At 54.5% G+C, this 16,018-nt stretch overlaps 1 protein-coding gene across 1 annotated transcript; it reads left to right on the forward strand.

The window, feature by feature from the left end:
- Positions 1 to 991: 991 nt before the first annotated feature.
- On the forward strand, positions 992 to 12,675 carry SH2D2A (SH2 domain containing 2A). The gene is made up of 9 exons (XM_034937792.3): positions 992 to 1,396; positions 1,977 to 2,065; positions 2,862 to 3,046; positions 3,789 to 3,878; positions 4,067 to 4,235; positions 8,284 to 8,430; positions 8,601 to 8,888; positions 10,719 to 10,889; positions 11,490 to 12,675. Exons 1-8 carry the CDS (start codon positions 1,363 to 1,365, stop codon positions 10,884 to 10,886), a joined length of 1,170 nt encoding a protein of 389 aa, XP_034793683.1. The 5' UTR covers positions 992 to 1,362; the 3' UTR covers positions 10,887 to 10,889; positions 11,490 to 12,675.
- The last annotated feature ends 3,343 nt before the right edge of the window (positions 12,676 to 16,018 follow it).

Consider the following 16,018-nt stretch of genomic DNA (forward strand, 5'->3'; position numbering starts at 1 on the left):
CTCTGAGCTTCTGGTAAATGGGGATAATGTTCCTGTCCCCTTCTTAGTTTGTGAAGATAAATTCAGAGAGAAATGGGATTGGTCCTTTGGTATGGTGGGAAGTCTAAGCACATTGAAAGTTTAAGACATTAGCACTGGCCAGTGCAGTGGCTCACGCCTGTAATCCCAACACTTTGGGAGGCCGAGGAGGGTGGATCACTTGACGCCAGGAGTTCAAGACCAGCCTGGCCAACATGGTGAAACCCTGTCTCTACTAAAAATACAAAAATTAGCCAGGCATGGTGGTACAAGCCTGTAATCCCAGCTACTTGGGAGGCTGAGGCACAAGAATCCCTTGAACCTGGGAGGCGGAAGTTGCAGTGAGCTGAGATTGTGCCACTGCAGTCCAGCCTGGGCGACAGAGCTAGACTCTGTCTCAAAAAAAAAAAAAAAAAAAAAGATGTCAACACTGATGTTATTAATGACAACTGCTGATAGTGTTGATACTAATGATGACCTGCTTAGCTGGAGGAATTCTCTTTCCTTCCTCCAATATTGCCTGGTTTTGCCCTAACTCAGCTCCATTATCTGCTGAATGATGGAAGCCAGGCCCCCTCCTCTCTAACCCCTTGTCTCATAGATTTCTTTATTATTATTATTATTATTATTTTAAAAATAGTGATGGGCTCTCACTATGTTACCCAGGGCTGATCATGAACTCCTGGGCTCAAGCGATTCTCTCGCCTGAGCCTCCCAAAGTACTGGGATTACAAGCATGAGCCACCATGCCTAGACTCATAGATTTCACATGTCCTCAAAAAGTCCTTCCAGAAGTCTGACCCACTTCCTTCCTGTTGCAGCCCTGCCCCCTCCCTTCCTCATGTCTCCTCAAAGCATGATCCATAAGCACCTTGTGTGGCTTATCCTTGAGGTTGACATCCCCATTCCCACTGCTCAGAACAGGCCAAGAGGCAGAGTGGGAGATTTTCCAGAGAGAAAGAAATAGAAGCCAAGAGAGATGAGAGAGAGAGAGAGAGAGAGAGAAAGGGAAGTTCTAGTTTGGGGTGAGGGAGCAGAGAAAGAATCTGGAGGGATGAAGGTCAGGCAGCAGTAAGGGCTTCCTAACACCTAAACACAGAGTGACACAGATACCCCCCACCGCTATACCACCGCTATCTACAGCTGCGTGGCTTCCGGGGGTGGGACAATCGTCTTAAGGCTTTCCATGACGTGAGTCCTCGCCAGAACTAAGGCTGTGGGTAAGGCGACATTTCCTGCCCCCGGGGCCAGGGTGAGAGGAGAGATGATGAGTTGCTGAGTGTGCACACCTTTCCGGAACACATACACACACCCTGCTCTGGGATCCCTTGTGAGGCTGCCCTCATGGAGTTCCCCCTGGCCCAGATATGTCCCCAAGGTAAGTGTGAAGTTGAAGGATATGGGTGGGAGGGGGCACAAAGACCCCCATCCCCCTGCCCTCCCTCCTGGGCTTGAGCTCCCACTTCAGGGATGAGGGGCCCCACTCTAAGCCAGAGCTGGCAAAGCTGATTGGCAGGCTGTCCACAACCCTGCCTGGGGCTCCATGCCCACTCATCCCTGAGGATAAAGGTGACAGGGTTTGTTGAGGGCTTCTCAGAGAGGAGAGAGGAGGGAGCAGGAGGATGAAGGGAGAAGGAGGCAGAAGATCCTGGACCAGAAGAAGGGCCTGCCCTGAAGTGATCTGCCTCCCTGACCATTCGAAGGCCAGCCTGACTCCCAGCCTCTCCTTCTAGGCACCTGGTGTCCCTCACAACCTCCTCTGGCAGCATTAGCCCCCCATGCCGCCTTGGCTACTTAACCTCATGCCTGAGAAACTCCCCTGCTGCCCTTCTGCGTTTTTCCTGTCGTTAAGACTGTCCCAGCCCTCCAGGTCCCCTGAGCCTGGGAGGAGGGGTGGGAGGCAGAGACAGACATAGTTCCTCTCTGAGAAACCCCGGCAGCCCTCTTTGTGCTCACAGGGAGTCACGAAGCCCCCATCCCAACCTTCAGCACCTTCCAGATCACAGACATGACCCGCAGGAGCTGCCAGAACCTGGGCTACACTGCGGTGAGTGGAAACCTGGGGCGGCAGCGTGGGGCGGCAGCGTGGTGCAGCTCCCTTATCTCTCCCACCCTCCCATGGGGAAGGACTTGCAGATGGACAAAGGCCACTCCAAGAGAAGGCAGGAATGATCCGGGTCTGCCAACGGGCTGGGGCACAGAGAGAGAGAACGAAAATGAGGAGTACCTCCTTCATGCGCTGAGTTGCCCACTCACTCCTTACTGCTCCTAGGCCCTCTGGAAGCTCAGGCTGAGTCCGCAGATGACCAGGGTGCAGTGCATTGAGTCCCAGAAGCAGGCATCTGCACTCTGTGTCAGTGACCATTTGCCCAGTGCATTCCACATTCCCGTCTCAGTCCTTCTCTCCTGCCCAGTCAATAATTTTCCCTGCGAACTAGGTCAGTCCCTCATATTATGAAGTAAGCCCTCCCTCATTCTGGCCTCTAGGGTGACTTCCTGCGTCATGTTTCTTCATCCTCCAGGCCAGGGAATGACTCCGTCCATCTGGAAGGCTGTGCTGCCTTTCCCGCCCCTCCTAGAGCACAGTGTGACAGCTCACTGCTGCTGGATTAAAAGCCCTCAGGACCCAGAGGGCAAAGGAAGGAGAGTCTCTGGAAGCCAGAACAGCTGGAGCTGAAGAAGGGATTTAAGTTAGACTTTAGGAAGGACTTTCTGGGCAATTGTACCCTAAAATAGACAGGAGAGGCTGGGTATGAGGAAAAGAAGGTGGCAGGTGGATCGAAGTCAGGAGAAGGCCCACTCATCATGCTGCTTCCCCCTCCTTGAACTCTTCCCTGATCCAGGCATCTCCCCAGGCCCCGGAGGCTGCCTCCAACACAGGGAATGCTGAGAGGGCAGAGGAGGTGCCTGGAGAAGGAAGCCTGTTCCTGCAGGCCGAGACCCGGGCTTGGTTCCAGAAGACCCAGGCCCACTGGCTCCTGCAGCACGGGGCAGCCCCTGCCTGGTTCCATGGCTTCATCACCCGGAGGTGAGTCATGGAGGAGGAAATTGGCCCAGACAGGGGCAGGGCAAGTCCTGGGTCTGGGTCCTGCCACCTGCCAGGAATAGATGAAGGCTCCCACTTCTACCAGTCTGGAGTAGATGGAGGCGCCCACTCCAGGCTCCCACTCCCAGAGTTTTCCTAGCCTTTCACTGAGGCATCTCTCCAGGGGAGATCATTGGAGAGGTTCCAGTCCAGCCCTCTGTGTACCTCAGCTTCCCCTCTCTAGGCCCCATTATCCTCCTGTCCCTAAGGCCTCGAATGCTGGTATTTTCCACCTCTCTCTCCCTCCAGGCTTACTCCATCTTTATCTCCCAGCCCTCTCTTCTTCCACCCTTGCAGAATCTCCCTCCTCCATTTCTCAGCCTCATTTCTCCCTAACTCTTTGTTCACCTCCTCAGTTCAGCTTTGACTTCTGAAATCTGGAAGTCCAACTACTTTCCCATCCCTGTTGCTGCAGTAGCAGCCCCTGCAGGCTGCCCTTTCAGGATGAGGCCAGGGGAGGATGCGGGGGTCTCCTGAATGGGACCCCTGGCCCCTGTCCACGCCTAATCCCTGCAGCGGGAGAGCAGCGCCCACGTGCTCTCTCTCCCCATCTCCGCCCTAGCCTTTCTCTAGCCGCTCCAGCATGCTTGCTTGGGGGTAGGGGTTCCTCGTGAGAGCCGGGGAGACAGAGGCGAGGCTGGAAGTGTCAGAGCAGGGTTCGGCCCCCTCTCTCCGTCACCCACAGGGAGGCAGAGAGGCTGCTGGAGCCCAAGCCTCAGGGATGCTACTTGGTGCGGTTCAGCGAGAGCGCGGTGACCTTCGTGCTGACTTACAGGTGAGGGGCGAGGCCCCGCGCCGGGCGACACGAGGCGGGGCTCGGGAGGGGCGGGGCTTGGGTCTGATCCCGTGAGGAGCCGGGCTCTTAGCTCATTCCCCGGGCTGCTGAAGGTGGGGATCACGCCTCGCGCTGGTGACCCTGGCCGAGGAGCGGGAGATAGTCTGATCCCTAACGGCGCCCTCCAGGAGCCGGACTTGCTGCCGCCACTTCCTGCTGGCCCAGCTCAGGGACGGGCGCCACGTGGTGCTGGGCGAGGACAGCGCCCACGCGCGGCTGCAGGACCTGCTGCGGCACTACACCGCGCACCCGCTCAGCCCCTACGGGGAGACGCTCACCGAGCCCCTCGCCCGACAGGTACGCGCCCCAGACCCTGACCAGAGAGCCCAGGGTCTCGGGCCAGCGCCCCTCCCTCTCAGAGCCCAGGCGCAGGACGCGGCACCAGGCACTTTCTCATCCTGAAACACCACTCGGGCATGCCTCCCTTACCCAGGCATCTTCATCTTCGTGGGAGGGTGGCAGGCCCTTCGAGAAATATGAGCGCTGGGGGACCGTCCTTAAGAGACCAGCCCAGCCACACGGAGTCAGAGGGGCAAGGAGAGGCCAGGGGCACACAGAGTCATTTGGGGTTTTGTTTTTTTGTTTTGTTTTGCTTTGTTTTAGACAGAGACTCGCTCTGTCGCGCAGGCTGGAGTGCAGTGGCGCGATCTTCTCTCCCTGCAAACTCCACCTCCCGGGTTCAAGTGATTCTCCTGCCTCAGCCTCCTGAGTCAGCTTCCCCCCTCTAGGCCCCATTATCCTCCTATCCCTAAGGCCTCGAATGCTGGTATTTTCCACCTGGTATTTTCAGCTTTGACTTCTGAAAGCTGAAAGTCCAACTACTTACTTTCCCATCCCTGTTGCTGCAGTAGCAGCCCCTGCAGGCTGCCCTTCCAGGATGAGGCCAGGGGAGGATGCGGGGGTCTCCTGAATGGGACCCCTGAGTAGCTGGGATTACAGGCGTGAGCCACTGCGCCCAGCCTAGTCATTTGTTTTTTAATGTAAGAGATACTTACGGAGTACTTAGGGCCTACCAACTGCTGGCAGGCCCTGAGAATAGACCCATGAACAAGACAGACAGATGGATCTCAAACTCACAAAGCCTACTTTCCAGCAGCAAAAACAGACAAGTAATAGAAATCCAGGGTGGAGACTGTGATTCAAGAAGAAATACAGGGTACCATTTAGACTAGCAGGCAGCGGTGCACAAGTTCAGGCAGTGCTGAGGGACCACTGTGTGCCACGCAACTTTCTGCGCACTGGAAAAACAGGAGTGAATGTAAATGACCTGAATATCTCTGCCTTCAAGAGCTTCCATTCTAGAAGGAGGAGACAGACGAGTGAGTAATATGGATAACAAGCAAAGAAGACAGAGTCTGTCTAGTAATGATGAGTACACACTGACAAGAAAACCAAACAGCTCCACCAGCAGCTCCACCTTCCAAGCAGACCCAGCCTCCACCCTCCTCATGCCTCCTGGAGGCACCTGCCTCTGCTACACTGGCCCAGGCTGCCGTCATTTCATGTGAAATATTGTTGAAGAGTGACAGGATTGGGGCTGTTCTACACAGGGTGTCAGGGAAGGCCACTCGGGTAAGCAGACATCTGAATAGAGGCCTGTATGAAATAGGAGAAGAGCCATGCAGACAACTGGAGGAAAAGCATTCTCGGCAGCAGGCACAGCAGGTGCAAAGGCCCTGAGGCAGGAGGAGACTTGGTGTGTCTGAGGAATGATGGGAGCAGAGAGGAAGTTAGCATGGGTGGATCCAGTGACTGAGGGATAGAGAGGTAGGAGATGAGATCAGAGGGGTGAGGGAGGGGGGCCCTGTAGACTCTTGTATGCATTTGAAGTTTTATTCTGAGCGAGACGAGGTGGCACTGGAGACTTACAAGCTGAGGGGTGACATGGCCTGGCAAGTTTCGGGAGGAGCAATATTTCACATGAAATGATGGCAGCCTGGGTCAGGGTAGCAGAGGTGGGTGCCTCCAGGAGGCATGAGGAGGGTGGAGGCTGGGTCTCCTCAGAAGGTGGAGCTGCTGGGTTTTTGTGGGATTGGATGAGGAGTGTGAAAAGATGGACTTGTCATTGACTGAGTTGAGAAAAGTTCTAGGAGGAACACATCCAGGCAGGGGGCAGGTGATCAGGAGTTCTGTTTTCTACACGTGCAGTTCAGCATGGAGATGTCAAGTAGGCAGCTGGAATTCAGAGTCTGGGGACTGGGACAAAGGGATGGGCTGCAGACAAATATTGAGAGTCACCAGCACTTAGATGGACTCTAAAACCTTTAGGAGGGGAGAAATCTCACTCGGAAGTCAGTGTAGGTGGGAAGGAAATGAAGCCCAGGTCTCCAGCATTTAGAGTTTGCAGAAATGAGGGGGAACTGACAAAGAAAACAGAGCAGAGCGCTCAGAAAGAGGAGAAAAGCCAGAAGAGTGTGATGCTCTGGAAGCCAAGCGAAGAAAGTGAGTGAAGGCGGGTGAGGGCAGAGGGTGGAATTGACACTAGGTTTGACAGAGAGGAGGTCATTGGTGACCTAGACAAGAAGAGTTTCACAGAACTTGATTTGGGTCAGTTAAAACAAGTGGGGACAGTGCCTGTGGTCACTGCCTTTTCTGTGAGAAACAGGCAGAGACCTGAGATTCACAGGGCGTAGGGAAGTCTGGGGGTGAGGAGGAGCCAGCCTGACCTGAGAAGGCTGAAGGCAGAGCTGTAGAAGTCTGAGATCACACAGAGTCTTGTCACTCAAGCTCTCAGGAGTCTGACTTATTCTGGGGCAATGGGCAGCCACCCAAGGATTGCTAGGGGAGTTTCTGTAAGATTGCTCTGCTCGAAGACTGGAGAGTGGATTGGAAGGGCAAGACGATGCAGGGGGAGGAGTCAGGAGGCCTGAACTAGGGTGCTGGCCGTGTGCATGGAGAAAAGTACTCAGATGTGAACGATATTTAGACAGTGGAAGGAGCAGGACTTGTGTTTGATTTCATGTCAAGAGGGAGGAGGTGGAGGCATCAAGGATGACTCCTAAGGTGCTGTTTCGGCAGCAGGGTGGAGGTGCTACTTTTTATTCCGGAAGGAGATGCTGAGAGAGGAGGGGGTTAGGGCAGGAAAAAGAATTCTTTGATTTCCACAGTATATCTGCAGTACACCTCCCGATGGAGACATGCACTTGGTGGATTGCAGGAGCACGAGAAAAGCCCTGTGACCTTAGCCTACAGTGGCAGCAGGCATGGGGACAGCATTCATGGACCAAGGGCTAACACGGAGCTAAAAGCAGACCCTCTGTGAGACGGAACCATCCCACATGGGGCTCCTCTCTCCTGAGGTGGTCTCTGCCCTTAAAAATGTTAGCTTATGGCCGGGCGCAGTGGCTCACACCTGTAATCCCAGCACTTTGGGAGGCCAAAGTGGCGGATCACCTGAGATCAGGATTTCGAGACCAGCCTGGCCAACATGGCAAAACTCCATCTCTACTAAAAAATACAAACATTAGCTGGGTGTGGTGGTGGGCGCCTGTAATCCTAGCTACTTGGGAGGCTGAGGCAGGAGAATGTCTTGAACCCAGGAGGCGGAGGTTGCAGTGAGCCGAGATTGCACCACTGCACTCCAGCCTGGATGACAGAATGAGACTTGGTCTCAAAAAAAAAAAAAAAAAGCTTATATCGCCATAAAGTAACCGGCAGTACAGAAATAAACACAAGCACAGCTGTCATGGAGATTGGTCCCCATGTCAATAATTTTTCAGTTAAAGACGTGTAAAGCCATGTTGCATTTTCAGAACCACAGGCACAAATGGAATCTGGCCTGGCCCTGTGTTCCAGAAGAAATTAAGTTTAATGCAGCCAAGTGTGGTGGCTTACGCCTGTAATCCTAAGACGCAAGAAGGCTGAGGTGGGAGGATCACTTGAACCCAAGAGTTCAAGACCAAGCCTGGGCAACATAGTGAGACCTCATCTCTACAAGAAATGAAAACACAATTAGCCGGTGTGGTGGCACATGCCTGTAGTCCCAGCTACTTGGGAGGCTGAGGCAAGAGGATAGCTTGAGCCCAGGAGGTCAAGGCTGCAGTGAGCTGAGACTGCACCACTACACTTCAGCCTGGGCAACAGAGCGAGACTCTATCTTAAAAAAGAAAAACTTTAATGCTAGATATGGCCTGTGACCAGAGCTTACCACTGCCTCCATCCAACCCTGGGTCTCCCTGCCGTCACCACCCCCTCTTCCTCATCCAGGGAACCCAGCCCAGGCCAAATTTCTGTGCCCCTCCCCCTTCCCCCATCCTCCACTTAGACTGGATTATTTTGTCCTCCTGATCACCTCCCCCACCCCAACGCTCCACTGAGTGCCTCAGACCTCCTTCTTTCCCAGCAGACTCCTGAGCCTGCAGGACTTTTCCTGAGGACCGAAGAATCAAACTTTGGAAGCAAAAGCCAGGACCCAAACCCCCAGTACAGCCCAATCATCAAACAGGGGCAAGCCCCAGTCCCGATGCAGAAAGAGGGGGCCGGGGAGAAGGAGGTATTGGGCTGCAGGGGCTGAGGGAGTGGGAGGACAGGCCTGCGAGGGGGTGCAGGCAGCGGGGAGGAGGAGGGGCCTAGCGGGGGCAGAGGCTCAGGCTGGGAGTTAGGCTGGGGCTTTAACCCTGCCTCCCTCACCCCACTCCTCCCTGGCCTCACCTTCTCTCCCAGCCCTCCCAGCTGCTCAGGCCCAAGCCTCCCATCCCCGCCAAACCTCAGCTGCCCCCAGAAGTCTACACAATCCCTGTTCCACGACACCGCCCGGCCCCACGCCCCAAGCCCTCCAATCCTATCTACAATGAGCCTGATGAACCCATAGCTTTCTATGCCATGGGCCGGGGCAGCCCTGGGGAAGCCCCCAGCAACATCTATGTGGAAGTGGAAGATGAGGGCCTACCCGCCACCCTTGGGCACCCTGTCCTACGGAAGAGCTGGTCCAGGCCTGTCCCAGGAGGCCAGGTAAATGGGTATGCAGGGAAAGGTAGGTGCAAGAAGGTCTCCCTGCAGGTAGATGGGGGAAGGTGAAGAAGGTGTTCAGAGTGGATGCCTGGGGCAGGGTAAGGGGCAGAGGTGTGAGGTGATGTGGGAAGAACAGAATGATCCAGGCACCAGCCTCCCTTCTCCAGGCCCAGAGGCTGCCCCCTCTTCTCCCCAGAGTCACTCAGACCTCATCTTTGTCAAGCCCCCATGCCCTTCTATCTCACACAGAAAACAGAGGCCCCCAGGCAGGGTGCCCCTCCACCTCCCACATCGAGGCTTTTTTGATCTGCGTCCATCTTGTCCTACAGGCCCTCTTCAGACGCACCTGGGGCTGACCCCACCCCGTGCCTCTCTGGCTCTCTCCCTTGGCCTTCACGGCCCTGCTGTCCTGGAGAAAAAGAGCACTTGGGTTCCCTTATGTCATCTCAGTGAGCTCAGGGGAGGGGGACCCTGCTCTCCCAGCCTGCTTCTGTGTACTCCCTGTCTCCCTCTTCCTTCTCCCCAGCCCTAAGTCTTCTTGCCTACCCTTCAAGTCAGTACCTCATGCCATGGGTTAGCCCCAGCAGCCATCCCACCCTCTCCCTCGGCCTCTGCGGCCCTCCCAAAGCCCTTCCCCAGCCTCCCTCCTCAGACCCTTCCCCATCCTCCCTCCTTGCTGGTGCCCCAGGCTCCCTGCTCAGCCTGAGCCTGCTCGCGCTCACCCACACCCCTGCCAACGTCTGCTGTCCTAGAGCTAACGTCACCTGTCCATATCTCCGTCCAAACTTTTTTCCAAGCTTCTGGTCAGTTCCCCCCAGCATCCCTCAGCCCCTCAAACTCAACACGGCCAACAGTGCTCTCACCCTTGCCCTCCAAACAGCTCGGTCCCATGTTCACTGTCCTGATTGCTAACTCTCCAGCTACCCAGCTAGCCAAGCCAGAATCCCAGGGCTCCCTCAGCACAGCTCCCTCTTTACTCCCCCAGTAAGCCACTCATTCCTGCTGGATCTCTTCCTAAGTATATTTTTCCTTCCCCCAGCTCCAGCCCCCATCATTGGGGTCTGGCTTTGTCACCCAGGCTGGAGTGCAGTGGCACAATCATAGCTCACTGCAAACTTGAACTCCTGGGTGCAAGTGATCCTCCCACCTCAGCTGAGATTACAGGCTTGAGCCACCTCACCTGGCTAACCACCATTCTTGCCACTTCTGATCCACTCTGCACCAAAGAGCCAGAATGGTCTTGCTGAAGCAGCTGCCTGGCCCATGAAGCACTCTAGACTGGGGTGGCGGGGGGGTCTCACCTCCTTAGCCTTACCACCAGCCACTCCCGTTCTCCTAGAATGATTCACATTTCTCTAAACTCACCAAGTGGTTTCAAGCCTCCTGGGGTTTGCATCCGCCAGTATCTCTGCCTATAGCAACTTCCTGCAACCTCATCCTCCCGCTGCCTGGCAACTTTCTAATCATCCTTCAAGACCAGCTTTCCCTTCTCAGAGGCCACCCCCTGTGCCTTACACACACCTGCCATGCCACTGATCACCTGAGACATCCATCTCCTCCCATCTCCTTCTCTCTGTCCCTTCCCTAGTTTAGAGTGTGAGTTCCCTGAAGGGAGGGGCTGGGACTTACCCATCTGTTTCCAAAGCACCCAGCCCAGTGCCTGGCACAGAGCAGGTGCTCAGGAGATGTTTGTTGAATTAATGAATGAGAGGAGTTTAGATACCCTCTCTGGAAGCCAAAGTCTGTTCAGATCAGATGTCTTGAGACTGCAAGTACACCTAGGAGGCAGAGGGTAGAGGGTGTGACCTAGAACTGTCCTTCTCTCTGCAGAATACAGGTGGCTCCCAGCTGCATTCTGAGAACTCTGTGATTGGGCAAGGCCCTCCCCTGCCCCACCAGCCCCCACCCGCCTGGAGACACACCCTCCCCCACAATCTTTCTAGACAGGTGCTTCAGGACAGAGGACAGGCATGGCTTCCCCTTGGGCCTCCTCAGTAGGCGGTAAGTCTGAGCTTGGTGAGGATAACTTGGAGCATCATGTCCAGAGACCTTCACACACACCTGGCACACTTCTCAAGAAATGTGGATGGAATAACCATAGGTGTTCAAAGCTGGAAAGGAGCTCAGCCATCATCTATTGCAAGGATGGCAAAGAGGTGTCATCTTGCATGCCAACTCCAATCCATTGGTCGTGGCTGCCTAGAGTGCTGCATTGGAAAGGATGTTAAGGTCATAACTGAACTCAGCAGAAAAAAAGCACATGATTGATTAGTGATGTCTGCCACGGGTAAGAGCGGGAGGATGAGCAGCATTACATTTGTCCTTAGTGATCAAATTCAGCTCCCTCACTATGCGGAAAAGAAAACATAGCCTGAGAGGGACAGTGACTTGGCCAAGGTCAAGGACTAGAACCAGGCTTCCTGATTCCCTGTTTAGTGCTTTGTTCCTTACCACACATCCACAAACTCAAGTCCATAGGAAACATCAGAGATTTCCTCAAACAGGAAGTCTGGCCACTTTCCAGAGTTCTACTGCATGGAGGCCTGGGTGCTTCATTGGTCCCCTCCTGTGGATCCTGGCTTAACTCTGTCCCCCTGACAGGTCTGGCCTGACCCCCAACAAAGAAGCCTGGAGGTCAGAGAAGCAAATGCGGAGCCTGCTCCCTCCTAAGAAGATCCCAGGAATCCAATGGCTCAGTTCTTGGTGATCTAAGACAGCAAAGAAGTGTGCAAGGAGGGCCCTGTTAGCTCCCACTGTCCTGGTTTCTCCTCCTGGAGTCTAATTTCCTTGGCCCTCTGAGCCTTTTGAGTCTGGGCCCTGGTCCAACGCTGCTGTTGTCTGAGGAATGGTTTGGTGAGAACAGATGTTAGAACTTGTTTGTTGATTCTTGTCTGGCTAATAAATCATCACCAACTGCCTTCTCCTACAGGGATTCAAGTCCTCCAGGCTCCTTCTGTTTCTGTCTCTGACTTTCTCTCTCTCATACTGTGGAAGGCAAGGAGTTGAACTGCCACTGCAGTGAGGGTGGAGGGGCTTGAGGATTGACAGACACCAAGGCCAGGAACACAGACCTCTGCAAACTATTCCTTCTCTAGCTGGGATGGGTTGAGTAGGCAGCCAGGGACATAGGGGTGGCTGTACCACCTGAGGCATAAAGAAAGAGGGGCAGAGAGGTGAGCAGTTGAGGGACAGCCCCTTCACCTCCTCTGCAACCGCCCTGCCAAGTACAGGACTGGGGAGGAGGAAGATGTGTGTGTGAGCCCCTTAGAGGACAGGAATCCCCTCGGAACTGGCTCCAGGCCTCTCATCTTCCCAGCCTCTTGGGCTTAGGCCCTTTGCCTCAATCAGGACCCCATTCTCTCCCCTATCCCTCTTGCTTCCCCATTCTCTGCCCAGACCCACTTCAGAGCCAGCCTCCTGTTCCCGTGCAAAGCTCTACACTCTGGGGCTCTGGCATATGCCCTGGGTCTTACTTTTGTCTCAGACTGGGGACTTTCTTTTTTTTTTTTTTTAGACAGGGTCTTGCCCTGTCGCCCAGGCTGGACTATAGTGGCACGATCATAGCTCAGTGCAGCCTTAGCCTCCCAAGTTGCTGGGACTACAGGTGCCCACCACCAAGCCCAGCTAATTAAAATAAAAAATTTTTTTTGGCTGGGCGTGGTAGCTCATGCCTGCAATCCCAGCACTTTGGGAGGCCGAGGTGGGCAGATCACCTGAGGTCAGGAGTTTGAGAACAGCCTGGCCAATTTGGTGAAACATCTCTACTAAAAATACAAAAGTCAGCCGGGCATGGTGGCACATGCCTGTAATCCCAGCTACTCGGGAGGCTGAGGCAGGAGAATTGCGTGAACCTGGGAGGCGGAGGTTGCAGGGAGCCAAGATCGCACCACTGTACTCCAGCCTGGGCGACAGAGCAAGACTCCGTCTTGGGGGGAAAAAAATTATAGAGACAGGGTCTCACTGTGTTGCCAGAGCTGGTCTCAAACCCCAGGCCTCAAGCTATATTCCTGTCACAGCCTCCCCAAGTGCTGGGATTACAGGTGTGAGCCACCATGCCCAGCCAGACAGGGGGCTTTCTAAGGCAGGGCTGTGTCTGCCCCTGGATTATCCTCAGGGCTCAGAGCAGAGACCACCCCTCCAGAGCTGCCCAGGCCTGGGGACTCCTGTGGTCCCATCTGTGCAGCCTGTTCTTTTCACACTCATTCCTACAAGAGGCTAGTCCAGGCAATCAGCGCCAGTCAGGGCCCCTGTACCTACCTGAGGCACAGGAATCTTCCAGACCCTTTCCCTAGGCCACAGTTCCTAGGCCTGGGCACTGCCACCACCATACCACCCCCAGCCTGGCCCAGGCGCCAGCTCCAGTGACTGGCCAATTCCCCTCCTTTCCACTCCAGTGCTAATCAGCTTAAGGAGAAATATGGTTGCTGAGTCAACAGAGTTGGAGTTCCACTTCCCTTTGTTTAGACCTCAGATCTAAATGTCCTCCTGAGCAAGAGGAGAGGTGGGGAGGGAGGCAGAGGGGCAGGGAGGGAGGAGCAGATGGCTTTGCTGAAATCAGAGAGGAGGCTCAAAGTGCCAGAAAGGTCTCAGATTAGACGCAGGGAGTCAGTTACCTCGTGGCTGATTCCTTGGGGCAGGGGAGGAGGCAGAAAAGAGTGGCATATTTATTGTACAGCAAGAGACAGAAATTAGAAAGTCAGAAAATAGATTTCTCCAGACTTTGGGGTGTAACAGAATGGGCAGGTGTGGGGAAGGGACCAGAAATGCCTAGTGACCCACTTGATGTTTCTGGAGAAGAAAGCCTGGAGCAGAACAGGGGCAGGAGCAAAGCCAGGGGCAGAGCAGGACCTAGGGACCCTCTTCTTCCTTCTGTGGCTCCACAGAGCATGGGGTGGACACACCAAAGGGGTGGTGGAGCTCAGATGAAGCTATGGCATCAAGAGCCCTGGGTCTGTTATGACCCTGTGCTAACTAGTTGTGCAACCTTCAGCAGGGGAACTCTTTTTCTGTGACACTGGTCCCTCCATTCCTTATGCATGGAGATAATGCCTCATTTGCGCACAGGGTCTCATTGCACACAAATGAGACCATGCAAGTGAAGGGCTTTGAAAAGCAATACTGCTGGGGCTAGAAGGGACTTCAGAGACCCTTGATGACAGAGTATTTGGCTCAACTAAAGAGGAAACTGAGGTCTAGAGAGGGGAGGTGACAGGGAGCCAAAGGCAGTCAGGCCCAGGGACCAGATCTTGTCATCCCAACCCAGTGTTCCTCTTAATACCCCAGGGCCCCTCCTAGGCTAAAGGATAAGGTCCCAGTCTTGCTGAGGGCCACAGCTGCAGGCCCAGCCCTGAAGACCAAGGTGGTGGAAGCTCCCTCCCCATCACGAGGGGCACCCCTGCACAATCCTGCTGACTTTACTCCAAGGTGAGGCCTGGGGCTGCGGTGAGACCTCAGGAGGGAGAAGTTGAGTAACTTGTACAATAAAAGCGAACTGGGGCGATCATGCTGAGCGAGACTCCACATGCCAGGAGGGGGAGGGCATTTCTCACCGACAGTCTTCCCATGGTCATTCCATCCCTCCTCCTGCCTCCTCCAGGCAGAGCCTCTCTGGCTGAGCCCACTCTTAGATCTGTGGAAGGGCAGCCTCTCACCCTGTCACGCACATGGAAGACCTTGCTGTGAGCAGAGAGCACTGCTCCCACTATAGGGTCCAGCTTTGTCCTCCAGCCCCTGCCCCTTCAGCTCCACGCCTTACCCTGATGGCTCTTTCCTGCTCCAGCCTTCCCTGAGCTGCCCCTTTCATCCTATCTGCCCCCTCAACTAATGCAGCACAGTCTCAGTAAGGTGATCTGTAACTCTGGCTCAGGGGCTTCTCAGGGGGACTGAAGAGTAACATCACATCCCATGAACCCACTCAGGGAGGGGCGGGGCTGGTCATCACCGAGTCCTCATTTGAAAGAAAGCTGAACTTAGGCCGGTTGTGCTGGGCACGGTGGCTCACACCTATAATCCCAACACTTTGGGAGGCCGAGGCAGGTGGGTCACCTGAGGTCAGGAATTCGAGACCAGCCTGGCCAACATGGTGAAACTAAAAATACAAAAAAATTAGCCGAGCATGGTGGCAGGCACCTGTGATCCCAGCTACTCAGGAGAATCGCTTGAACCCGGAAGGCGGAGGTTGCAGTAAGCCGAGATCACACCACTGCACTCCAGCCTGGGCAACAGAGCGAGACTCCATCTCAAAAAAAAAAAAGAAAAAAGAAAAAGAAAGCTGAACCTAGAGGGAAAGGGGTAAAAAGGGGCAGACAGGAGCACGCAGCCCAGAGTGTTCCAACATCCTTGCCACTTCCCCCAGGCCCCACTGAACTTTAACCACTCTTCCATACATTGGGGCTTCTTGGACAGTGAGCTCAGCACCCCGGCTAGAGTGGAGATGTGGCTGGGCCCCTCCGAAGGGGCCAGCAGCGTTGCAGAGGCACTGAAACACCCTCATTACGACAACCGTATCATCTCTGTGAGGGTTCTAAGTCTGATCCTCGTAGACCTCAGCTTCTTCAGCTCCACTGTTCTGGTCAATGTGACACTGCACATCCAGCTTTGCCCCGGCCCCACCAACATCTTCCAGGGCTAATTGGATCCATTTCTGACCAAGGCCTTCATACCTTTCTCCTTCTGCCCCTTGGCTGTTGCTGCCATGCTAATTTTAACCAAGTTATCACTCTTATTTCTCCCTCATTACTGTCTCTGTCTTCTGTTCATCAGAACTTGAGGCTACCACCTCCAGGAAGCCCTCCCAAATAAAGTCTATCCGTTTTCTAATTGTTGGTTATTTCTCAGTGACCAGGAAATTCCAACCACCAAATACAATGCCATCTTTGGTAGAACTAAAAAGTGGCTTTAAAAAAAATGTGGCTTAAGACTCTTGAGTGAACTGAAGGAAGTGGGAGGCAAGAGGACCCTTAGAGATATCTAGCCCAATTCTGTCCATTTCCAGAAGATCTGGGAGTCTCCCTCTCACCATCTTCTGCCTCCCAGCCCAGAGCACTTCCAGCTACAACATGACACAGCCCCTAAAGTTGAATTACTGAATCCCAGGAGTGTGGCGACTCGTATGGGCCGGGCTGCATCTG

This window comes from Pan paniscus, chromosome 1 (assembly GCF_029289425.2).
Source record: "Pan paniscus chromosome 1, NHGRI_mPanPan1-v2.0_pri, whole genome shotgun sequence".
Classification (NCBI taxonomy): Eukaryota; Metazoa; Chordata; class Mammalia; order Primates; family Hominidae; genus Pan; species Pan paniscus.

What these genes read in the sequence shown, in the direction of transcription:
- SH2D2A (XM_034937792.3), top strand. Translation starts at nt 1,363, where the DNA reads ATGGAGTTCCCCCTGGCCCAGATATGTCCCCAAG. An exon ending in CATGGCTTCATCACCCGGAG is followed by an intron (nt 3,047 to 3,788) that starts GTGAGTCATGGA and finishes CGTCACCCACAG; the next exon opens with GGAGGCAGAGAGGCTGCTGG. An exon ending in AGGGGGCCGGGGAGAAGGAG is followed by an intron (nt 8,431 to 8,600) that starts GTATTGGGCTGC and finishes CTTCTCTCCCAG; the next exon opens with CCCTCCCAGCTGCTCAGGCC.